Raw genomic sequence first — 26727 nt, forward strand, 5'->3', positions numbered from 1 at the left:
GAGGCTAACACTGGGCTCCTTTACTGTCTGCAGCATGGACTGCTCAGGTGTAAATGGGGCATGGGGTGTTTTTTTCAGTACACTTATCAGCGTGTAAGAAGCTCTCAGATACTTGGTGCCAGAAAGAAAGGGGTAGAGGAAAGGTACAAACATTAACAAAACACGATTTGTGTTTAGAGGAGAGCTTCCAGTTCCGTGGGAAAGAGGGACATTATATTCAGTAACAGGGACGTTGGTGGAGAATGGGGATGGAAGGGGATGGTCGTGGGCTGAACAGACAAGTGCCAGCATCAGTGCTACAAACCAAATCACTGACTCCCTACCAACTACACACATTTGTGACCCTAGATCATCTAACCAGTAATGTCTCCTTCGGAATCAATCTTACAGGTAAACGATGTAATTTTAGGAGCAAGGATAAGATCTTTCTACCAACCAAAAATTGTTCCCTGTTTTCTAATGCCAGAAATTCCACCCCTTCAACTCGATTTCATTAGCTCTGTCATCTATTAAAATGCAAATACTCTTGGGAGAGATTAGACTTTAAGCCATATAATTCAAATGTAACTTACTGTGAATTCATTTTTTTCAGATCTGAGAAGATGGCTTTGATAGAAGCAAGGATGTAGTAAACTCAAGATCATTGAACACCAGAGAAATGTGTGGGCAGGAGACTAAGAAGATTTAAAACACTCTGTTAACTGGTGGCTCTGGCAATTCAATTTTCTGTTTGATTAAAATCGAAGGCAAACAGTGCTACTACTGAATGTTTGCAAAGCAACCAGAACGTTGATGGCATGTTATTTTTACCATTAATATTGTTATTAATCTTGACAAGATACTTGGGGAGTAGAAAGTTTTGCAGGAAGGAGACAAAAGTGTCTGCTATTTATTTCAACACAGCTCACTGAAATTCTCCACTGGGGTAATAGAATATTCATTTGCCAGTCTTTGCCCTCTGTGTATCTATTTTCCTCTGATTCCCTTGAGCTGAGGGGGTCAAGAACAGGTTTTGATATTCCCACATCCTACAAAACATATCTCAATATAACCTAACCTCCTTAATTTTCACCAGAACTTATAGAAAAAGCAACAAGACCTAGTATGACCTTGAGTACCTGACTACAACCTTGGGGTTCTCTCATGAGCACCCTGAAAGCCACAACTACCATGCTTCCCCTTAAAGTTCGGACCAAAACACATACATAAAGCCCTTCCCTTAGTTCCCTTCGGGATACCAAGATATTTGGCACTTTTAAGCAAAAAGAAAATGAACACAAAGGAGAGATAAAGCATAAAGACAGCCTGATTTACCAGGAGAGGCTCCTGATCCCACCAGGTAGCTACTTCCAGGGCTCTAGGGCCCTGCCCAGTCCAGGCTCTCCCCGACTCTATGGAGCACTCTAGAGAAAAAGGGCCCACACAGCATCACAGTCCGCACCCTGAAGCCCTTAATTCTTCCTACACCTGCACACAAACGTCTTACAACCTACAGCCAGGGACCCAGGAGCCTCCTAGTGTTGCTGCCTCCCAGCCCCTCCCACACAATCCCTGTGTCTGATCTGAGACTTACCTCTTCTCTAGCGAATGAATGAGTCTGTCCTTTAGGACAGACAGCTGCCTTCCCTCACACCTCTACACCCCATACAACCTCCCCTGGATATCAGTTGACTCCATAGTGGGCCCAGGAGATATTTTACCCACATGATGACATGATATCTGTGTAACAAGAAATATTTACACATGCACACCTGTCAAGGATAAGGAGGAGGGAGGGAAAATGAGCAGTTGAGTTTTTGCATCATACTCCCCCCTAGGCTGGAAGAATCAGTCTCTAGAGTAGGGTCCCTATGTCTGTTTATATCACCCCCCATGCCTAGTACGATGTCTGCTGCAATTAAGTGCCCTATAAATGATTACTGCATTAAAGAGCAAATGAATACAGTCAATGATTTCCCCCACCACTTAAAACCCAAAGTGAAAGGCTAACTCAGTGCCCTGAGGCAGCCCCTGATAAATTCTGATTTTTTCAGGACATCGTCAAGAAAGCCTCCATTGATCAAGCTCCAGCATGAACTTCTCTCTGCTGCTCACCTTCCAACAGAAACACTTAACTATGCTAAGCTGGAGAGATAATCAACTAAACAAACAACCCATCGGAGATGAAACCACCCCAAGGCAAAGGCAATACTTTCAAAACTACACATAGATTCACGGAGGCAAATGAATACTCTTCTATACTCAAAGAGAGAAAAATGCCATATTTAGTAAGAGCTAGTATTGTTCAAAACTGACTATGTGCCAGGAAATATAACAGGCACGTCATTTATATTGTTTATGGAACCCTTAGAACAACCCTTACAAGTCAGAGAGTATCATCCTTGTTTTGCAGATTTTAAAAGTAAGCTTTAGAGAAGTGTGTTTGCCTATAGTCATTTGTTCTAAAAGTTAACAGCATGAACTTTGGAGTCAGGCTGTTTAGGTTTAAGTTCTGACCCTGCCTCTTCCTAGATGGGTGTCTTACTTAGTCCTTTCAGGCTGCGAGGACAAAATACCACAGACTAGGTGGCTTATAAACAACAGAAATGTATTTCTCACAGTTCTGGAGGCTGCAAGCCCCAGATCATGGTACCAGCATAGTCAGGTGAGGGTTGCAGACTGTTCACCGTGTCCTTACATGGTGGAAGGGGTCTTTTTTATAAAAGCATTGATCCCATACATAAGAGCTCCACTCTCATGACCTAGGCACCTCCCAAAGGCCCCACCTACTAATACTATCCCCTTTAGGGGTTAGGGTTCAACAAATATTCAGACCCTAGCACTGGGTAAACACAGCTTAATATATCTGTGCCTCAGTTTCCTGATCTTCAGAAAGGAGCTCACAAGTGGACCAGTTTCTCATCTCCACACCTATCCTTCTGTTACCAGCTTTACTTTGTTTTGTTTTGGTTTTTATAACCAGCTTTGTGATGCTAAGTCTGGGACTCTGGCAAGACACTCCTGCTTAGTTAGCAGGCTTCCTGTTGGCTCTACCAGTAGGGGGCGCTGGAGGGGAGGGTGCTACGGAGCTGGAGCAGCAAAAATGAACTTGCTCCTTCCTGCGCGCTTCCTCTGAGCCTCAGCCCAATGCTACCACCCTTCTCTCCTCCCTGCAGAGCCACTGAATCTGGCTGGACTGTTCCCAGGACTTGTAGTACCAGCTTCACAGCGTGCGGGCCAGCACCCTCCCCCTCAGAGATCTGCATTTTAGCTCTGCGGGGGCCCGTCCTCTAAGTGTCTCTGAAGTTTTAGTAATCCCAACTCTTTCCTTCCTTCCCTCAGCCCTGGGGGTGGTAACCGCTTCCAGGACTTGCTACCCCCACCCACACCTTAGAGTTCTCTTTTCACTCCTTCCATTTCCCAGTTAACAACTTCACAACCAATTAGCAGCTCTTCATATTCAAATTGTCTCCGTTCAAATTGCTGGTGTGATTACTCTGCTGACAGACCCTGAGGGACACAAGAACACCTACTGGAGAGTACTTAACAAGTTGATCCTTGTAAAGTGCTCCTAACTGTACCTGGAGCACAGGGTTTGTCCTCTCAATGCCAGCTATGACTTCCTGCAAAGTGTTGAAGCTGGCATAGAACCCAGGTCTGTCCATCTTCTTCCAGATCAACATGATGTTTCTCTAGTAACAATAGCTGTGATCTCAGGCACTGGGCTTGGTGCCTTCACAGACGCTCTCTTTAAATCTCCTTAAACACCTCTTAGGTGCTTTACATTCATGAAGTGTTTTTTCTCTAACAGTTGACATCAGAAAGGTATTCTGAGTTAAGATCCCATTATCCTCAGAGGTTAGGCAAGTACTCCAAATAGTTCAAACATCTACACGAGAAGCATAATTTTAAGCATAAACATCTCCCAAATTCTAATAAATCTTTTTACCTCACCACCCTCTATGTCATCAGGAAATAACATAATTTAAACATAGCGTGTGTGTCCAAGGATTAACACTTTGGAATTTCAAATTTTCCTTTGTTTTTATACATAAAATTTCAATGAAATATTATAGAATTAAAAAAATTATTAACTGCCTATTTTATGCTAGGCACTGGGATATAAGTGCTTTCACATATATTATCTCATTTTATCCTTAAAACGTACTACATAGGAGGTACAATCATCTTTGTACGAATATGTCCAAGGTCACATAGCTAGCAGAGTGACAGAATCAGGAATTGAAACCAACTTTTTCTGACTCACGGAGCTCATGATTTAGCCAATTCATCACAGGTCATAGGTGAGGGTCATTTTCCACAGCAGATGCTGAGAGTTTGGTAAAAATATGAACTGAGATAGGAACAAATTCCTTCACTGTGAAGGGCTGAGAAAATAAAAGAGCTGAATCTGGGAGAGTAGCTTCTGACTTGGCTTTCAGAATTGCTTGTAAGCCATGGGGAAATGCTCAGATTCTTTCACTGGGTTTCTAGAATCTCTCTCATTCCATTTCATTTCAAGGATCTCTTTCCAATTTCAGTTTGGCTATTATGGAGGCAAAGGAAATGAAAATCAAAAAATACTTTGTTTCTGGGTGTATCCTTGACTTCCAAAAACAAGTCACCAAAATAATTATTTTTTAAGGGATAACACAGAGGCAGGAAAGAAAACATACCTTTTGCTTGGTGCTTGATTTCAGGCCAACGCGGGAGTGACTTTTGGACTAGAGGAAAAATGAGAAAGGAATTTATGAAGAACACAATATAATGATAGAACTTATTCTGAAGTCATTTCTTCTAGAAGGTATGCTTTTTTTTTTTACATTTTTTATTGAGTAGTAGTCATTTTACAATGTTTTATCAAATTCTAGTGTAGAACACAATTTTTCAGTTATACATGAACATACATATATTCATTGTCACATTTTTCTTTCGCTGTGAGCTACCACAAGATCTTGTATATATTTCCCTGTTCTATACAGTATAATCTTGTTTATCTATTCTGCATTTTAAAATCCCAGTCTGTCCCTTCCCACCCCCCGCCCCCTTGGCAACCACAAGTTTGTATTCTATGTCTATGAGTCTGTTTCTGTTTTGTATTTATGTTTTGGTTTTTTTTTTTTAGATTCCTCATATGAGCAATCTCATAAGGTATTTTTCTTTCTCTTTCTGGCTTATAGAAGGTATAAGTTTTAAGTTAAAATCCTTTCCCCTAACCTTCCTTCACAGCCCCTAGAAATCTAAAATAGAAGCAGAGCATAGACTCCAGGGCTGAATTTTACATACTGAATGGAAGACTGTTTAAATCTGGGCGCTGAGAAGGCAAAGATGCACCTACGCTTTGTCAATGCCTTGCTCATTTTTACTGATTCAGCATCTTTCTTAGAGGATGCCGGCAGAAGCTACAACACATGAGAAAATACTTCCAGCTATAATCGGGCAAAGGGAGAGGAGGGGAATGAATAAAAGAAGAGATAAGTCAGAAAGAAAAGAAGGAGAAGAAAGAAAAAACAATGCTCTATAAATTAGAAAAAGAGAAAATAGAGGCAGAATGAAGGAAAGGGCACATTTGTGGCAAGATTTCCAAGTGCCTTTCAATAGGACGGATTTTAATCTCTGCTAATTTAAATACATTTTCAGTAGACAGAAACAAAGCTCTCAAAAACATTAGTTTTTCTAGAGGGCTTTTTCTTTTCCAGCTTCTTTATGATATCTAATCTTATTTGGGATTAGGAAAGGTAAAGCAAGCATTAGTTAAGAATATTTTGGTATAGAATACCATTATGGTTTTTCTCCCAATGAGAAAAGGGAAAAATCAAGCTTACTGTGTTGAGCATTCAGATAGTGAATACCTTTGGCATTAAGTGTACTATGAATCAAAGTTAACTCTAAACCAGTTACTACAATGTAGCTAGAAAAATGCTAAGTCTACAGTCCACAAACTGTTCAATCCCAGGATTCCTTTGCCCTCTTAAAAATTATTGGAGCCCCCAAATAGCTTTTGTTTATGTGGGTTATATCCATTAATATTCACTCAGCAACTGGAAATGAGAATTTTTAAAATGTATTTATTAATTCATTTTAAAAATAGCAATAATATACCCACTACATATTAAGTAACAAATGTTTACATATTTTATGCATATTCCTAAGCAGAAAAAAATAGTGAGAAGATGGTATTCTTTCACAGTTTTTCAAATCTTTGATGTTTAGCTTAAATAGAAGACAGATCCTCATATCTGCTTCTGCATTTAATCTGTTTTGATATGATATGTTTTGGGTTCAAGTAAATGAATAAAACTCAGCCTCACTCAGATATGTAGTTGGAAAAGGGAAGAGTATTTGTAATAATTTTTTCAGATAATTGTGAATATTTTTCTCTGATAATACGCCAAAAGTTGACAATTGATAGTTTCTTAAAGGTTAGTTACTATGTCGAATCTAAATTATATCAATGAACTTTTTATACTCTATTATATAAAAATTTGTCATTCTATCTTGCAGTTTGAATAGATCTTTTACCCACACTTGGTTTTATAGCATCAGGCATTGGTTGTTATCTGGAAAACAGTGATTCCGTGAGTTATAAGTTTCCCAACTATTGACATATTTCATCACATAAGATGGAAAAACAATCATATTTGTTAGTCACCAGCCTCACCAGAAAAATCTTCAACTCTTGGTAAGCTGGCAAGCTCACAGTAACAGACCCAAGTTTCCCAAAATTCTAATTTTCACTTGAAAGCTTGAATTTTATCATAGGCAACAAAGACTGTCAATTGCTTTTCTTGAAGCGACAGACTCACTCCATTCATTTTTGCGAGCATGTCTGCCAGCTACGTGAGTCTGAATAACCAGAGTTCACCTGTCACTTGTCTTTTGAAGTTAAACTGATACTTCATGAAAACAGAGGCTAGCTTGGCCGACAATTCAGTCACAGAAGTGCTTTTCTTCAAAACAGCTCCTGAATGTTTACATGCAGTAGAAGTGCTTTACAAATACTTCCCATTTTGTCACATAAGATACTAAAAAGATGATACTAAAATTTCAAAGGTTGCAATTTAGTGAACTTCAGAATTTTTCCTACTTCATCAAGGGCATTTTTAAGTGACTGTGACATTTTATTTCCTGCAATACAGTTGCACGGTGGTGAAATTATAAGGACTACTGGTGCAGCTTGGTGCTACCGCCTTCATCCACGCCAAAGCACCGTGGCCCTTGCGGTCAGTGCAGATGTCATCCGGTTAAAAAAAGCAAAGAATGCGTTTTTGCTATAAATTATGAAAAGAGCTTTGGCTTCTCAGATTTCCTTTGATAACTGCTGCTTAGGCGTTTGAAGCAGTTGAGCCAATGGTAATTCGACTCTCAATGAACATTCAAAGAAATGGAGCTTAGGAGGAGCAAAGCCAATGAAAAGCAAGTTACCATTGTCCCTCCCTCCCTCCTTCCTGCTGCCTTAGAAGAGAGACCAAGAGAGCAGGCAGGAGCACACTGCCTTCTGGGGGACAGTCGGAGTGGGGAAAGAAACCGTAAGACGTCTACAGTGGTCATCTCCCACGTGCTCATATGGTGTATTGAGATCCGTCTAGATTGAGGTGGGCTGAATTGTTCCCGCAAAATTAATATGCTGACTCACTAAGTCCCAACATCTTAGAATATGACTATATTTGGAGATAGGTCCTATAAAGTGGTAAAATAAGGTAAAATGAGACTCTACGGGCAGGCCTAACCCAACATGACTGGTGTCCTCAGAAGAGAAGAGACTAAGACACAGACAGCACATGAGCATAGAGGAAAAACCAAGTGAAGACAAAGAAGACAGTCATCTGGAGCCGAGAAAAGAGACCTCACCAGAAACTAACTCTGCTGGCACCTTGATTTGGGTTTCTAGCCTCCAGAGCCACGAGAAAGTAAATTTCTGTTAAGCCACCCAGTCTGTGGCACTCTATCATGTAATCCTAGCAACCTGGTATTACATAGACCCTGACTAATCTACCCTAAAGAAGTTAAGAATCCAAAAATGGAGGTCCAGCAAAACCGAATCCTGAATCAAAAGGGGCCATTATCCTCACATTCATTGTCAACCACATACATCTGAAGGAAAAATGTCTGGTTCTCAAATGTTAGAGCTCACAAAGATCATTTAGGGGGCTGTTCACCACACAATTTGCTGAAACCCAACTCCGGAAATTCCAAGTCAGGAGGTCTGAGGTGGCTCCTAGGAATGTGAGTGTTACTGAGCATCTAAGGAAATTCAAAGAGATACATGGTCCACTAACTACAACTTGAGGACCACTTGCCTACCAAGGATTGTGGGAATCTGGGATGAGAAGTAGGAAAATACAGAAATGGGTGCTGATTCCTGCCCGCCTTTCTCTTTGAAGAATACAAATAAATGAGCCTCTTTTCCCTTTTCGCTTCTCTTTTAAAAGCCTGGTGTTAAAATTCTTAATTTGATTGAGCCAGTGGGTGGGCCGGGATAATGGAAACAGGCTGAATGTTGGTAAATTACTCAAACTAGTCCAAAAGCAGATCTGCACTAGTTCTTTAAATTCCCCAGTTTAAAAACATAAACACACAAATTTTGTGCTTATTTACATTTTTAGAAATTTAGTTGGGTTTCTATGCCATATTAAATGCCATAAACATCCATGAATATGGCCTTTGTACTCACTTCAAAATCATGATAGCAAACATGACTTCAAGGACAAGACTTCCATTTATAAAAGGGATTGAAAGCTGTGATGGTAAATTTTATGTCAACTTAACTTGACTTGGCTAGCGGATGCCCAGATAGCTGGTAAAACATTATTTCTGGGTATGTCTGTGAAGGTGTTTCTGGAAAAGATTGGTATTTGATTTAAGAGACAGAAGAAAAGAGATCTACCCTTACCAATGTGGGTGGGCATCATCCAATCCGTTGGGGCGCCAAACGGGAGTAAAGGCTAAGGAAGAGCAAACTCCCTGTCTTCTTGAGTTGGGATAGCCATCATTTCCTGCCCTTAAACGTTGGCGCTCCTGCTCCTCAGGCCTTTGGACTCCAGGACTTACACTAGCAGTTCCCTGGTTCTCAGGACATCATATATATATTACATGATTTTAGTATATTTGCTTTGTGTAAGTGTTAGTATTGTGATACTGTACTATTTTTAAGTGGACTTGCAGAGAGCATTTCAATCATATCAGAGGTTAAATAGGCCTTTGTATAATATATAAATATATATTATATATAAATAATAAATGTATAACATATAAATATATACTATATATAAATAATATATATAATATATGTGATAATATATATGTGTATTTCCTATTGGTTCTATTTGTCTGGAGAATTTTGACTAATACAAAAGGCAATCCAATTCCAGAGAAATATCATTTCCATTTGACATAAATGAGTTCTTTGATCTCTCCTGGTAAATGTCTTACCTAGACAGAATGGACAGTGGGCCTGGTAAAATATCACCTGTATTGTCCATATCATGCTTTGCATTCAGTCCCCACTTATAAACTTCTAAAAATGTCTTTCATTAGTTAGGCATTAAAGACATAGAGTTTATTTTCCCCATAGAAGTAATTTTATAGGGGAAAAACACAAAGGCCTATTTAACCTCTGATATGATTGAAATGCTCTCTGCAAGTCCACTTAAAAAATAGTGCACTATCACAATACTAACACTTATACAAAGCAGAAAAATACTAAAATCAATTTAAGAACAATTTTGCTTTTTCTGTATATCTTGAAGAATAGTGTGAATAAAAAAAGCATACTTAATTTGAAGAAGATGGAGACTGAAGTAGACACTCTGGAATTCTGAAGAGGCCTTACTAGAAATTTCAGGACATGGTATCCACTGCTAATAAATGATGCCTCGGGTCTGATACCCCCAACTTCCCTCCCAAGCAGATGCTTTTGCTTTTCTTGATTCAAGTTCAGCCCAGCGTTACTCTGCTCTGGAGCAGCTGCGACTCGGGGCACTTAGGACGACTGTCGGTGAAGAGTAGCAGGAGAACAAAACAAGCTGCTAAGCAGCTCCCTGCACAGGGCACACCGTGCCCAGGCCAGCCCGCACTGGGGACTGACTACTTACTGCCTATTGTCACCTGTGTTCAAGCTCGAAAAACTCAGAAATGAGAAGAGACCATCAAAAGGGGGAGAAAAAACTTGCTTTCCTCAAATAAATGAGTAAAAATTAGAAAAGAGAGGAAAGATGGGGAAGGAAGAAAGACAAAGAAGAAACTAAAATAAAAATAATAACATCAACAACGCACATTTTCTGAGCATTTACAATGTGTTTCCACCTGCCCTCCAACTTACATGTTTCTACAGAACTCTCATAATACGGCCACGAGAGAAGCATAATTGTATTACGATCTCAGTTTTATAGATGGGAAGACTGAGGCATACAGAGCAAAATCATTTGCCCAAAGTCATGGTGCTGAGAAATGGCAGAACCAAGATTTGAACCAATCCATCTGATTCAAAGCCCATGGTCTTAAAAACCCTGCTATTTATATGAGAATAACTGCCCAAGGAAGAATTAGCAGTGTCTAGAGTAACAGAAATCAGAGACTACCCAGAAACCACGTTGCACGAATAACTGCTTCAAAAGAAAGGAAGTCGTGGGGTAAAGGTAGTAGATCAGAAGTCTACCCAAGTCAGACCTGAGCTGGCATCAGCGGCCAAGGACGCCAAGGTGTTGTCCAGAGGCAGCTCTGCGGGGAGGCAGAATGGGGAAGGGTTATTATTTAACTGGCACCACATCTGCAACAAACATTCACAATATCAGGTGCATCTAACTTGACGACCCTCTGCAAGGTACTTTATTGTAGACTTCAATACCTTTAAATAAAGCTAGGCTACCTAATAAGGCTAATCCTCCACCACCACAGACACATACGTACTTGACAAGAGGCAGCAGTAGCTGAAGGAAATGTTACAAAAGAAATCCATGATTTTCTTCTATAATCAAATTATACCAAGTGTCCTGGAATTGAGACCTGAACTCTTGTAAGTCAATGTGAATTAGAACAGTGTGTCCTGTAAAGTTATTCCAAGGCTGAAAACAGCAGGGGGGGATATGATTATGTTTACCAGATCTGTTTATGACAAAGAGCATTCTGATAGCTAAGTCTACAGTTGTGACTGAGCACAGAACAAGCAGGACTTTAATGGAAACCAAATGGGAATTTAAGTGACCTCTCCCAGCAAATATCAACCCTTTTCCCCACCAGTGATCCTGCTCACGTTGGAAAAGGGGCCCCACTATATGATTTCTCTCCTACTTCCAACAGAACTAGGACACATGTCAGTTTTCTCTACCAACATTAAGAATTCAATTTAAACCCCAAGATGAAACTGACAAGGGAGCAATCTTAAATTTGGGCCCTGGTTTGAGTTCCCTTAATTGGAGCTGCAGGGTAATTTAAGGGCTCACTCTGCAAATGGGGTGATTAGCAACCCAGTAAGCCGGCTCTCTTAGCAGGCTGTACTCAGAAGTGTCACCCCCAGGTTCAGAGACTGGGACAAGGGACACCGCTGAGCTGATGTGACATTAAGAACGCTCCCCTTCCACTTCGTGTCCTTGTCTGTGCTTGCCTTCCAGACTACAAAAGAAGAAATGGCTAAAAATGGAAAGGTTCCAGAAACAGGAGTATCCGCCACTGGATGCTTTGTCAGGTGATAACAGTGCAGTAAAACTGCATAGTGTTAAAAGAAGACACTCCCTTGACCTGTGGATTGTTTTTAACCCGATTATCTTTGGAAGAAATCATGAAGACAGTTGAATTCAAAAGACCTATGATGCTCTGAACGGCAATTCTTTCATCACGTAGGACCACCGCCTCCTTGACTGAGGGAGAGGGAAAGTATCTGAACCTCCAACAGAAATTTCAGGAGTCTCCCCTTGCGGAGGAGTATCTGTGTAAGTGACTGGGACAGAATTCCTCTCTGGTCACTGAGCTGCTGTCAGGCCCTCCCAGATTCCCTTCCTCTGATTTTCAGTTCTTCCCACACAGTGGGTCACTGCACAGCCGTGGGCCCAGTCCCGTCTGGGGGAGATGACCAGATGTTCTTATCCGGGAGCAGCGGTGAGTCAGCCTCAGCTGCTGCTGGACGTCTCTTTGCCTTTCTTTCCATTAACAGTGCTACATCACTGCAGCAGGCGGGCTCCCAGCAGGAGACAGAGGGCATTCTAAAGGGAGTTTAGTGAAAGGATGTGGCACAGAGGTGTAGACAGGATGAAGGGAAACCAGTAAGGGGTGGGGATGCACCCCAGGCTAACATCAGTGCCGCCAGCCCAGGGGACAGCTGCAGCCATGAGAGAGGGGGGCACCGGGAGCCCCGCAGCTGCCACACTGCAACCCAGCTGTCAGAGAGTCAGGGAACTCTGTCCCCGCACCCTCCCACACTCCAATGCCACTGCCCAGTGGCCAAACCCAAATGGAGCCAGAGGACCCTAGAGTTAGAGGCTGTGAGGTCAGCCTCCTCATGCAACAGGACATCTCCAACCCTGTAATAGGGAAGAACAAATCTGACTTCATATTAATCTGTTCCTTTGGCTCTAACCCTGTGCTGCTTCCAGTCAAGCTGGTTCTGTACTTTTTTGTAAAAGAATTTTGCCCGTAGCATGAAATATACAGGCTAGCCCATTCTCAAAGCTCCAACCTTTAAGGTTATAACACTTTCCCATTCGTATAAAGATTAAAAGTTGCAGAATAGGAAATAACACTTGCCTTATTGGAGGTTTACAGGGACACCATGACCTGACCTACATGGACAGCTGCAAGAACAAAGGATTCTGACACCAAGAGGCTTACAGCAACTAATCACACCCCTTCCCCTTTTTAGTATAAAAGGAGCCTGAATTGTGACGTGGGGGAGGGGAGATGGCTCTCCAGGACATGAGTCTGCCATTTTCTCAGTCTGCTGGCTTTTCAAATAAAGTCATTATTCCTTGTCTCAACAGTTTGTCTACCAATGTGTTGGCCTGTCATGCAGCGAGCAGAACGAGTTTGCACGTCAGCCTTTCTTTAGGAAACACCTCCTTCCCACCCCCTTCCCTTCATAGTGAATAAGTATTCTGTGGTGAGACTACATGTATGTCCTTGCCTCGTAGTTCTTCATCAGCTTCCAGTCTGTGTCCGTTTGAACTCACAGTTCCCTGTTTCATTCAGTGGGTACTGACTTCTTGGAATCGTTATTTATTTTGAAATTCCACTGGCCCCCAGAAGTGGCCAGTGGGGACCTTCAAACTATTCCTGAGTCCTCTGGACATGTCCCTCTCATCCTCTGAGCCCTTCCTTACTTTCCTGCACAAAACTTTCCAGCTCACACTGTGCCTTCCCTGACCCAACCCTTTAATCAACCATTTCTCCAAGGACCCCTGGTTCCTTTCAGTGAAGAATGGTATTAAAAACTATAGATATTTACATTTAGAAAGTAATTTCTACTGCATAGATACACATTTACATTTATACGTATATTTTACTCTACATCTCTAACTTTCCACCTATTTATCTACCTATCTAGCTATCTAGCTAGCTATCTAACCATCCATAACAAGAAAATCATGAATTCACACCAGTACCTCCAGTTCCAACCCAGGACCACAGGGCTGATTTTACTTTCCTCCCTTTCCATGTTTGTACTACGTTTCTGTCACAGTTGCAACCTGGCCCCTTCATTCCCTGCCTGGGCTCTGACCCTGTCCCAGAGCTGCCCCCAACCTTCACAGGGGGAGCCTTCTCACACTTCTCAGGCACTGACACCTCACTCTGGGCCACCTTCTTCCATGGACACCCTCCTCACCCTGCCTGGGCTCCGACACTCCATGCCAGGCCATCCTCCGTCCTGGACACTGATCTCCAGCACCGGCACTGAATGGACACCTCCTCACCCAACTCAAGCTCAGACATGATGCACCAAGCAGCCCTCCTACCTGGATGCTCTCGTTACCCACCTTGGACTCTAATGCCTGGCACAGACCACCCTCCCGCTGGGATGCACTTCTCACTGCCAGCACCCTGCTCTGTGCCACCCCTGCCCCCAGGGAAGACTCTTATCTTGCTCAGCCCCATTTAATGGCTTTCAAGTGGAACGGTTCAGGAAGGGAAAGGAAAAGATGGGAAGAAAAGAAACAGAGGAAGAACAGGAGTGTTAATTTACTAGAATATAAACCACGGATCATTAGTGGCTGTGTTACCCACGTCACGAAGAGCTGCCAGAGAATGACACCAATACCGGGAAAAGCAGAGTCAAGAGTTGCCAAGAGAGAGAAAAAAATGTGACAATGAATATACGCATGTTCGTGTATAACTGAAAAACTGGCCTCTACACTGGAATTTGACACAACATTGTAAAATGATTATAAATCAATTAAAAAATGTTAAAAAAAAAAAAAAAAAAAGAGTTGCCGAGAGAGTTCCAACATCATGTGACAACCTGGGTCCAGCCATGCCTGAAGTCAGGTATATGACCAGATTTTCCCTACAGAAAACAATAAATTAAATGATGTGCTCAAGCTAGTTTCGGGTGGAATTTGTCACTAGGAATCGGCAAAGTCTTAATAAATAGCACAACTATCACTGTTAATCTTGTTTTTTTCTTGCGGCGTTACTCTAATAACTGACTGGGGTTGTGCAACATACTTAACAAAGTCCTTATGAGGTATTGCAATTCAGATAACTGGATTTTCCCGTTAATAACTCAACAATACATCCACCATACTGTGAGTAGGATTACATTAATTGTCTTTCTACCCTTTGAGCAGAACCTGGCCCTTAACATGTACTCCATAAACATTTGCTGACTCTGACATGAGGTCACACCTTGTTCTTTACAGGCCCCACTAAGAACTGAAGTCACGTTCCTCAATCTGAGCCTGGTATCTGGGACCCTATGCCCTTAGAACACTTGCAGACATTGTAAAGCAAACTGCCTGCTTGTGCACTTAAAATGTTACATATCATCCTGATAATCATGGTGAAAACTAACACTGTTGCGCTCTTCCAAGAGCCAAGGGCTTTCCATATAGTATCTCACTTAGTTTTCACAAAAAATCCTATAGTATAGGTAGTGTAATTGTCAGTCCCATATTACAGTGTCTATGCCAGGATTTGGACTCAGACAGTGTGTCTTCTACACCATCTTCCTTTTTCCCTTTTAGATCATCTCTGATCTTTTAAAATCTGTAATTGTGGCAAAATCCACATAACAAAATTTACCACAGTACCCATTTTTAAGTGTACAGTTCAGTAATATTAAGTGCATTCACGTTGTTGTGCAACTGACCTCCTGAACTTTTTTATCTTGCAAAACTGAAACTCTGTACCTGTTAAACAACTCCTCCTTCCTCAATTCCTCCAGTGCCTGGAAACCACAACTATTCTACTTTCTGTACCTATGAATCTGACTAATCTAAGAACCTTTGATAAGTGGAATCATACAAACAGTGTTTGGGGGTTTTTTGTGATTGATTTATTTCATTTAGCATAATGTCCTCAAGGTTCCTCCATATTGTAGCATCTGTCAGGATTTCTTTCCTTTCTAAGGCTGAATAATATTCCATTATATGTATATACCACATTTTGCCTAGCCATTCATTCGTTGATGAACATCTGCATTGTTTCTGAAAGCTGCCCTTTCTAACCACTGCACTTAATCATTATCTCCCATATGCCCTGCTGCCTGCCCTCCACATTCAAACCCTCTTCTAAGACTGTCCCATGACCACTTGGGTGCCCTGGTCTGCCTACCTGCCTTGTTCTTTCTTCCCACTGCTAGCTGGTGCCTCCACCTGGCCCAACCTTAGCACCTGTCTAGCCCTGGGGTTGGGGAGGAGGGTTTCAGTCCTAAGGTCCAGTTTTTCCCTGTCTTCCCTGGTTGCTGTGGTTCACCCCTCTATGCTAGCCCTATCACAAACCACGTCAGCTACAAAGAACAGGGTTTCTAAGGAGCAGTACTCCCCGGCATACAAATTACTTGGAAGATGAATCCTTCCTATCTCTTTTGAACATCCCTCTCAGGCACGCCGCTGACTGAAGCCGGGAAGCTCCTATTACTATTAATAACTCTACATACAGGATGAAAAGAAGGAGCAGGGCTCAAAAATAAAACAATGATGAACTTGCCGCACGAACAAGGCCAAGACAAATGACTATAATGTATTCTGGATTCATACATTTCCAAGGCTAATTAACCTGCCAAAGCCTAATCTTCAGCATTCTCTGAAAACACAATGCCACAAGGAAAATACTAATAAAGACCAGATATTTTCATTTGATAAACTCCAAAGGAAGGGTAATGTCCGTCTTCTCTCTAGCTCTGTGAAGGCACAAAGCAGGCACTAATTCATGAAACCAACAAAAGTCCAGAGGAAGGCACTCCTTTTTTGGCTTGCACCTCTGCGAGCTATTTTAGCTAGAAAAGGGAGCAGGAATAGGAGAGGCCACCATTGGATCTGCCACAACAGAAAGGAGAAGAGGATTAAGACGACCTGAAGAGCACTTAGAAACTCACCTCTTCCACCAGTCCACTCCCTCCCCATCCTACAGCCTTGAAGGAGCTTTATATTTGTACCTTTTGATTCTGAGGTCTCATCCTCCTCTGCACCATCTTCCCACAGAGCATGAAGACTAGCTCAGCCCTGAAGTGTCCGAAGTGATGCCTGATGGCCCCAGGAGGTCTTTTCGCCTCCTTTCTCCCAGGTTCAAGAGAACCAAAACAGGCATACAGAGACCCCTCACAGCTCATCACATTGAAGGGTCTACACATCCGTTCAGATGTCCACGCGTCCCCACATTCCACAAGTAGTTACTGAGCCCACGACATGCCAGACGCTGCTAGGGACACAGTGCTGGGCAGTCGGCACAATTACTGTAGATCTCCATGTGCTGCAAAGTCATCATGAAGCCCTTTCTAAAATGCAAACACATAAAATACACCCTCCTCTGGTTTATGATAAACCTTCACATTATTTTCCTCATGTTCAACTGTGGTTTGACTTTTTTTACTTTTTTTTTCTTTTTATACTTTCCATTTGGTATTTATTTTACTAGATAGTCTAAATTAAGTCCAGCCCCAACTGCTAACTAGTCATCCCAATAGTATTTTCAAGAAGAAAAAAAATCTGTCCTTTGCCTCTGTTTTCTGTTATGTCTTGAATCATACAATTAATTTTTTCAGGTGAAAGGGCCATGGTTTTTTGAAATACTTCCCAATGCCTTTTTTTTTTTTTTTTTTTTCTTTTGGATAATCTACTTCCTTCCCCTGCTGTCCCTAGGAAGAGAAAAAGAAAAGGCATACTAAGATTTGTACTGTTCCGGTGAAGACCGAGAGCAAGATGAGATTGGTTACAGACATTTTTTACAAATGCATTATAATATGAAACATATATACGTACAACAACAAAAGAATGAAATATTTTTCAATCTGTGGATGAGTACAAAATATTTTAACTACTATAACTTTTTGTGCTTCAAGATCTGATAGGGATAACCTCTCAAAATACACTTTTTCAGAATTTCCTTTGTAAATTCTGACTGTTCTTTCAGATAAACCCTTCTCTTCCATTCCAATCAGATTTTAATTGCTAATGTATTAAGTCAGTAAATCACTTAAAGTTGGGGAAATCTTTACATGATCTAGTCTTCCCATCTGGGAGATATTTACTTTTAGTGAACTTGGGGACAATTATTCAGAAAATGACCATTCAGTTCCAGAATCCCTGACCATGGCCAGCCTGACCTGCCACCATGAATAACACACTCAGCTGAATCCAGTAGCAAAATCACAGAGCCTCACCATGAGAAAGTCCCCTGAGTCCTCTGAAACACTGGCCAATATCTATTAAGGCACTTCCTAAAGTTAAGAGCTGAAGATACGGTTCCCGCCCTCGAGAGTCTTATAACTTAGTTGAATAGGTATGTAATAGTCCCAGAATGAAAATTAACCGTAAAAATAGTTTATATTAAATATCAAACATGCAGTACCTATAGGAAGTGATAAAGTGATAAAGAGGGCTGAGGCCATTGGTTAGAAGACACAAGTATGAACAAGACTTGAAGGGCCTGGAAGGTGAAGATACGAGGCCTCACACTGTCAGGCATACAGGTAGTCAACAGCTTCTAGATAAACAAGGAGGATGGGCTTGCCAGCAGGGTAACACTACAGACGAGGGCACAGTGGGAGCAATAAATGCACATGGTGTCCCTGGAGAGTAATGAGTTGGCCAATTTTTCCATCAGGTTACGGAGAGCAGATGGGAGAGGTGGGCACAGTGGGGTGCAGTGTCAAACTGGTAAGGGCTCACGGGAGAACCTCACCTCAGTTTTCTATTAGGGGCTCACAACTACTGGATTTGTTGGTGTTATTGTTTAATCCAATTCGATGACCATTTATGGAGCACCCGCACATGCCAGGTATTGTGCACTCAGAATGTAAAGATGAGTAAGACACTCTCTCTGAACTCAAGGATCTCCTAGTCGAATAGTCAAACGTATAAGCAGATGACTTCCAATCACTGTGGCAGGTATTATACAGAGAAATGCAACCTCCATGACAGGGAGCAGCAGGGAGAAGGTGCAGGAGAGCCTCTGGCGGCAGCGGTGCCTAGGCTGAGTCTGGATGATGAACAGGCATTGCTAAGCACTGGGAGCCAGACAGGGACCCCAGAGACCGACAGAGAAGAGGTGTGAGAGCATGACTCCAGGACTGCACACCAGGAATTACGTCCGAATGGCAGAGCTTGAGGGGGAGGAAGTGGGCACACAGGACCAGGGAAATGGGTAGGGCTCTGCTTATTATCCAAAGGAATCTGAACTTCACCCCATAGGCAATGGGGAGCCATTGAAGACTTTTATGTAGAAGGACTAGCACAATTAGACTTGTTTTGGAAAGAAAACTCCGGCTGGATTAAAGAGGCCTAGAGAGGAGTGAGGGGAGTTGGTAGGATTTTGCCCATGCTGCTTTTTTATTGCTAGCGTCAGTAGTAAGGTGGGTTTTGCCCTTTAGCAAGTACCCTAAATGCAGCTCTCTTCCTAGCTCTGGCACAAAACAGTTAGGCACCCTGGACACATCATTTCTCCTCCGTGGCCCTCAGTTTCCTCATCACAAAATGGAGATGTTGTATGAGATGATCCCTAAGCTGCGGGTGGTGATAATTCTTCAGACCCTCTCACTTACTTTCAAAGAAAGGTTGACAAATATGTAGAAGGGGAGGGTGGGGTGTCAGTCAATAGTCTTTACCTTGATTTCCACAGAAGGTACACTAATTTAAATGAGCATGCTATCAAATTTATCAAACATTTTCTTTTTAAGTTTTGTCCAAGTTATAGGGAGGCCTACATTCTCAGAAAATTCTGTCTATATATTATGCGTTTGTATGGACTTTAAATTAAACTGCATTAGTGAAAACCATGTGAGCTCTCTGGATTAAATACTATATTTCAGGCCTAAAAATTCTGCCCATGCACAGAGTGCACCCAGAGGAACATTCACTCTCTGACTGCTCCTGCAACCTCCCAGTCCTAGCTCAGCCCAGTTTTATTAAAATCTCTATTAGTGCAACTCAGTTGTGATTAAATATTCTTCCCACTTTTTCAAGAAGAAAAAAAATGCAGCTAGCTCTGGATAGCCTGTGTCAACTGGGGACATGGATCACAGGGATAAATTAAATCCATAAATAATCCAGAACCTTCATTGAAGCCAAGAGCTTCAATCTCCTTCCTCAACAAACCTTTTCCAAGAGCTTCTAACAAATTATTCAGTCTGATGTAGATGAGATTGCTTTGTGCAGGGTCAGCTCTAGGCGAAACGGGGAGGTGACTACCTGCTACCCTCAACCCCCAGACCCCCACTCCCTCGCTGTTCTATATCTCACTTGTCATAATCTTCCTAAACGCCAAATTGCAGTCTTCAACTGATCTGACCATTCTGCAGCTCCTGACACTGCTGACCACTCCTATTTCCCTTGGCCTCTACCTCTACACTCCCCTGGTTCTCCTCCTACTTTTTCAATATGCTGTTTGGGGATATCTCCCCCTCATCACCACCCCCAGTCCATTTTTTCTTTTCATGGTCTTCCTGGAAGATATCATCCACACCTATGCATTTAACTATGATGTCATAAATACAGCTCTCTTCTGAGCTCTTTTTTGACACACATTAGATGTTTAGTAAACACCTATTGTTGGTTTAGTAAGCACCTGCTGTTGCACCGTGACAGTAGTTAGGTTCCACCCTACTTTTCCAGCCCGTAACTTAGCAGAACCCCTGCTCCCGTGAACTTCATGCATCAGGCAGAACAGTTGTCTCGCAGGCTGTGACTGATATCTCTACGGCTTTGCTGATTCCTTCATCCCCTTCTCAACTCCAATTCATCTTTCAAAACCCACTTGCAATGTCAGGTCTTCTGTGAAGTCTTATTCAGCTCTCTCTTTCTATTCATGCAAAATTATTAACCTTCACCACTGGACTCTGAAAACACACTTTAGTTATACCAATCTGTAATAGCATTGAGCACACTAAAACTTAGTTGATGGTATACTGGTCCATCTCTTTAACTATATTGCAAACTCCTTGAAAATAGGGACCATATCCCATTCAATTTTGTATCTCAAGTGACTGGTTCAGTGCCTGACACGTAGGGACCATATCCACTCTATCTAGGTAAAGGGCTTTAGCTGAACAAAAAGGATGAGTACTTATGGATTGTGTTGGGCAAACTTTAGGCTTAGAATGGATGCTTAGGCCACAGGAAGGGTATTAGGCCAGGAAGAGGGCATTATGGACTGAGACATGGTACTGGAGATGTAGGTCTTTCCTGCCCATGCATATTCCTTTCTAAGGAAGGGTGACCAACTCACAACACCTGCTGCCTCCATGGCCATGTTCCCATCACATGCCCTCGCTCCTCACCTCAGGCACAGACAATTGGTCTGAGGATGGACAAGTGATCCAATGGGAAGCCAACAGATGGGCTGGAAAGCAGCCTATAGCCTGGCTCAGAAAGATAAGGAGGACCAGTAAGATACCTCTCTCTCTCTCATTCTCTCTCTCTCTCTCAGAAATAGAAGGAGTCTGAAGTAGTCAGTGATGGGAACCAAAGGTTAAGAGTTACAATCCAAAAGGATGCTAGAAAGTGTTGGCCATTATGACTTTTTAAAAATCCAAGTTACAAATAAGCAAAGTAAATGAGATAGCAGAGAATAAAACATACGACAGAGAATAGCTGGACGCTGAGGTGGGTAGGGAAAGAGAGAGAAACCAAGCTTTTTCTCAATGGCTTCCCAGTTCCTATTTCTGTGAGGTCTAGTTCCTTTCTTCATTGCCCATTATATAATCTCCTTTTCTCTTGGCCTTTCCTGAATTAATCTCTGTCCCTTACAACAGTCAATATAAAATAAAGAAAGCTGCAGGAAAGGAATTATAAAGATGCTGAAGACAAATTGTATCAGTTTTGTAATTTGCCTACAGCTAAATCTGTAAGAAGATAAAATTGGACCCCTATCTTACGCCATACACAAAAATTAATTAAAAATGGATCAAAGATTTGAACATAAGACCTGAAACCATAAAAATCCCAGAAGAAAGGAAGCTCCTTGACATCAGCCTTGGAGATAATTTTTTGGATTTGACACCAAAAGCAAAGGCAACAAAAGCAAAAATAAGTAACTGGAATTACATCGAAGTAAAAAGCTTCTGCACAGCAAAGAGACCGTCAACAAAACGAAAGCACAATCTACCGCATGGGGCAAAATGTTTGAAAATCATCTAAAGTACATTAGGATCTCATACAGCTCAATAGCAAAAAAACCAAATTATCCCAATTTAAAAGTGGGCAATAGACATTTTTCCAAAGAAGACATACAAACGGCCAATGCGTATGTGAAAAGGTGCTTAATGTCACTAATCACCAGCAAGATGCAAATCAAAACCACAGTCAATTATCACGTCACACCTGTTAAGATGGATATCATCAAAAAGATGAGATAACAAGCCCTAGCACGAATGTGGAAAAAAGGGAAACTTGTGCACTGCTGGCGGGAATGTAAACTTGGTGCAGCCACTTACGCAAAACAGTACGGAGGCTCCTCAAAAACTAAAAATAGAACTACCATATGATCCAGCAATTCCACTCGGGCATATATCCTAAGAAAATGAAAACATTAACTTGAAACGATACATGCACCTCCCCCCAAGTTCGCAGCATTATTTACAATAGCCAAAATATGGAAGCAACCTAAGTGTCCATCAATGAATGAATGATGTGTGTGTATATGTATACATATATATATATAATACACCATGTAATATTATCATATAAAAAAGAAGAAAATCTTGCCATTTGCGACATAGATGGACCATGAAGGCATTATGCTAAGTCAGAGAAAGACAAATACTGTGTGATCCCATTTATATGTGGAATCTAAGCAAACAAGAACAAAAAAGAACCAAATGAGCTTCAGGGCACAAAGAACAGATGGGTGGTTGCCAGAGGCAGTGGGTGAGGGGGTAGAAGAAATGGGTGAAGGGGGTTAAAAAGTACAAAACCCCAGGTATAAAATAAGTCATGGAGTTGTAATGTACTGCATGATGACCAGAGTTAATAATACTGTATCGTATATTTGAAGGTTGCTAAGAGAGTAAATCTTAAACATTTTCATCACAAGAAGAAAGAAAGAAAGAAAATGAGAGCAAACTACCTTCCTCCTTTTCCTGAACCCCACTCATAGCCCTGGCTCTCAGAACCCGTAGCTCGAGCTGCTAATCCTAGAGCCATGGGCAAACTACAGCCTTGAAATAAACAGGCTTTTACGAGGTGATTATGAAATCAACTATTATTTTTAACATTTCTGTGGGACAGTCAATTCCAAGATGATTCACTCAACCAGTATTTACTGGCTACCTACTATGTGCAAGACACTAAGTATGGAACTTGTTCAAAAGTAACTGTCTTTGTTCTCGTGGAGTTTACATACTGGCTTGGAAGAGAGAAATACACAAGCAAACAGGCAAATAAAATAATGATAGCCTCACATTATATGTTATAAATGAAACAAAAAGAAAGTGAGAAAGAGAATAACCAGAGAAACCTATAGGGCCAGGCCCCTCTGAAGAGCTGACATTTGAGCCAAGACCTATAGGATGGAAAGCGAGCTGTGCATACACACTGGGTGTGCGGGGACACAGCAGAGCCCTCAAGGAGAGAGCCCACGATGTGTTCGAAACACTGGACAGTGTGCGCTGAAGAGTAGAATGCAAGTGCTGGAGGAGAGGCAAGAGCCACACCATGTAAGAGTTTGTAGCCCCTTAAAAGGCCTTTGGATTTTACTCCAAATACAATAGGAATCTATTAATGAATTATAGCCAGGGGAATAAAATGGTCTGATAAATGTTTTTAGAAAATCACTCCTATCTCTGGGTAGCTAATTGATGGGAGGGGCCAAGGGTGGAAGTAGGGAAGCCAGTCAGTACACTAACGCTATGGTACAGGTGAGCAATAAGAACGCCTTAGACTAAGAAAATGACAGTGTTCGTGGATAAAGTATATGGATTCAAGACACTTCAGAATCAGCAGGACTTGCTTATAAACTGTATGTGAGATGTATCAGAAACAGCTACAACAACAGTCGGGTGGGTGTGGGTGCCATCTGTGGAAATGGAGGAAACTGAAGATAGGGGCATAGACTTGGAGAAGAAAATAAGAGTTCCATTTAGGATGTGCCACGTTTGAGCTGTTTGTGAGATGTCTCCAGGGAGAGGTCAGACAGGAAGACTACCTTTTGAACATCATGTTTGGTAAATCATGGCTACCTGCCTTAATGTGTAGTTATTTCTCCTGGTTTTTAAATGGTTAAGGCTATTTCAGCCTTTATCTATTTTTCATGTCTTCCTTTTGGCAATAAACAAGAAGGGGTTCAAAAACGTAGGGACTAATTCCATTTCTCCTCCAAATATATATTACAGTGGTCTAAGTAGGGATAACTGTAATAAAAAGAAATAAGGTCATGGATAGCCTCTGTGTTATTTATGTGACTAATTATCACCCTCTGTATTATTTATAAATGACTGAAACATAGGAATACAAAGTTCTGACCACAATACTGAACTCATCTACAGAGAATCCCTACGTAGAAAATTCATAAACATAGATTATACATAGGTGTGCACCATTATTTTTCTGCTCTACCAGTTGTCAATACTGAGTGCTGATTTGAAATTATAAAAATATATGATAGATCTATGGCCATCTTAGGGGCAGTCTGCTTACCCAGGAAGGGGATCCTTATAGTACCAACTGTTTCTGAAAGCTGACTTCCCATTCCTACTGCAGTGGTTTAAGGAATCAACCACATAAACACACCAAGACAAAGAGAGGTGCCCAACACAGAATCAGCACAAGTATACTTGATAAGCTACGTCTCTGAGCAGGATTTTTGTAAATCAAACCTGGTTGTCCTATTGACTCACATTTTGCCTTAAGAAAAGTCTATCTTTGTTTCTAACTGATCTCCAACTGATAGTGGCTTTTAACTCTTCACATTTATGTTCCTTTTCTCCTTAGTCACTTTGAATTAATTCTATATAAATGTGTACTTTAATGCCCAAGGAATAACACTGTGTAAGAAAAAAATCCTACAGTGAATCTTTTCTTTAAAGCATAGGATCCTTTGAAAAGTAGATACTGATCTTCTAATTTTTCTGCTTAATTAGTTGAAGAATTTAATGTGGATACCAAATAATAAAACCTACGTTTTCTTAAAATAATAGATGACAAAACGCTATGACCAATATTTTCACACTCTCACTACTGTGGTTCCCCCTTCCAACTCTCAAGATGATGGAAAGAAATATACATGAAGTATAGACTCTGAAAACATCTAGTGAAAGCCACCTCATGTTCTTCACAAGAGTCAGAGTAGTCCCCATAAACCTCACAAGAAAGGTTCAGAGACCCCAGAAGTAGGATAAATTCCTGGTAGTCTGAAGTATATCCCCTTCTCTGCCACCTACTCTGTAGCAGAACTTCAGTTTGGATTTCTGACCTCCACTCTGACCTATTCAGCAATTTCCTAGGACTGATGTATATCCACCACTTCCTACAAATTCTGCTTGTTGGTCTATTCCATTGGCATAAAAGAAGATTCTACTTTTTCTCGATTCAAAAAATTTGATTTGGCTTTAGGAGTCACAACTGTCCTTCATTCATACCCATCTGGTCATCAGCTCTTTAAAGGACTCCCAGAGGAATTTTAGACACTAAACATAAATTCCCCAATTGTACATTTAAAGCCTCCCTTTTGCCAGGGAGCCCACTGGGTACTTCTATGACATCACTGTAGACATGCTACTATGAGTTTAGGGGTCCTGCTAACTATGCCAAGTTATTGAGATTCACTCTCAGGTCTCATAGGGGCTGCTCCCACATCCAACCATTTGGATGCTCAAATTGGAACTTTATTAATGTATTTTGCTGAATCAGAGGCCTGTCCTCAAGCACAAGTTCTACCATATTTCTACTCATATGCTCTTGACTATGTTACTTAAGCTTTCTAAGCCTTGATTTCTTCATCTGTAAAATCAGAATACTAATAATAGTCACTTCATAGGGTTGCTAGAGGGTTAAATGAGGAAATGCCATAAGACACTTAGCATGTTTCCTGGCCTAGAGTAAGCAGACAAGAAATGATAGGTGTCAAGGCAGTCATGGTGGTGGTGGTATTGTTAGCTACGGTGTAATCTGACTATGCCTTCATGACATTTCTTCAGCCAACTCTTGAGTACATAAAGTTCTCTGGTCATAACCCAGTCCAAGGTACTTTCATCTAAGAACACATCAAAACATAGTAAGATACTCTGTGTATCCCTTAGGTTGCTTTATGTGGGCTGTCCTAAAAGGTAGGAATGCTGTCCCAAGACCTCAGTTTCTTTCCATGATTCAATGCTGTATTGTGAAAAATCTTCAACCTTCCCACGTGCTTCATCTGATCTCTCTTTTCCCTCCCGAATTGTCAGTTTCATTTCCCAAATAATTATCAGTATGTATATGAAATCCATACAATGTTTTAAAAGAAAAAAGAAATCCATACAGCTTCACAGAACACAGACCCACATAAGTATTCTCCAGGATTCTGAAGTACTTGGGCAGCCACAGGAACACAAGGGGGCTCGGGAGAGAAGCATGTCTCAGGGTCACAATGGCAGCAGAAGTGGCCATGAGGGAACTTGCAGTAGGTGCAGGGTTCGCCAGCTATGCTACTTACTTCCAGTATAAGAAAAAAGGAAAAAGAAGGTCTTAGACAATTATTTTTGCAACATGTGCAATGCCTGACATATTTCAAAAAGCGCCAAATTAACTGAAAGCATAAGTGAATTCTCAGGGGGAGAAATATTTCATTTTCCTGAGAAACAGTCACTAGGACAGGTAGTGGTGGTTTATTAAGTTGGTGTGGATTTGTAAGCTGTCCCCCTTTCACAGATGTTACAAGGATGACACCTTTTTTCTTTTTTTTTTTTTGCTTCAGACCTACCTAACGATCTCAATACCACAAATTTCATTGTGTGATGCTAAACTCTAGCTAATGAGTGGCACCAAATGTTACAGTACTATTTGATAACCCTATAGGAGTCTTTTGCCCAAAAGCAGACAAATGTGTAGTCCCTAATGACTGGTCTTGTATTTGCAGAAGATAAGCCTACTGACTACTACCAATAACTGAACAGGAATTTCTTACTTTGGTAAA

The 26727-nt window shown here is 41.4% G+C and overlaps 1 protein-coding gene across 2 annotated transcripts in view; it reads right to left on the minus strand.

Annotated features, from left to right (window-relative positions):
* LOC105065303 (uncharacterized) overlaps positions 1-26727 on the minus strand; it is a 418567-nt gene that overhangs the window by 310184 nt on the left and 81656 nt on the right. For both annotated transcript variants that reach the window (XM_074346104.1, XM_010950390.3), the window contains exon 2: positions 4656-4703. In XM_074346104.1, the coding sequence (XP_074202205.1) occupies positions 4656-4703 (48 nt within the window). The remainder of the gene's footprint in view (positions 1-4655; positions 4704-26727) is intronic.

The sequence above is a fragment of the Camelus bactrianus genome, chromosome 2 (assembly GCF_048773025.1).
Source record: "Camelus bactrianus isolate YW-2024 breed Bactrian camel chromosome 2, ASM4877302v1, whole genome shotgun sequence".
Lineage (NCBI taxonomy): Eukaryota > Metazoa > Chordata > Mammalia > Artiodactyla > Camelidae > Camelus > Camelus bactrianus.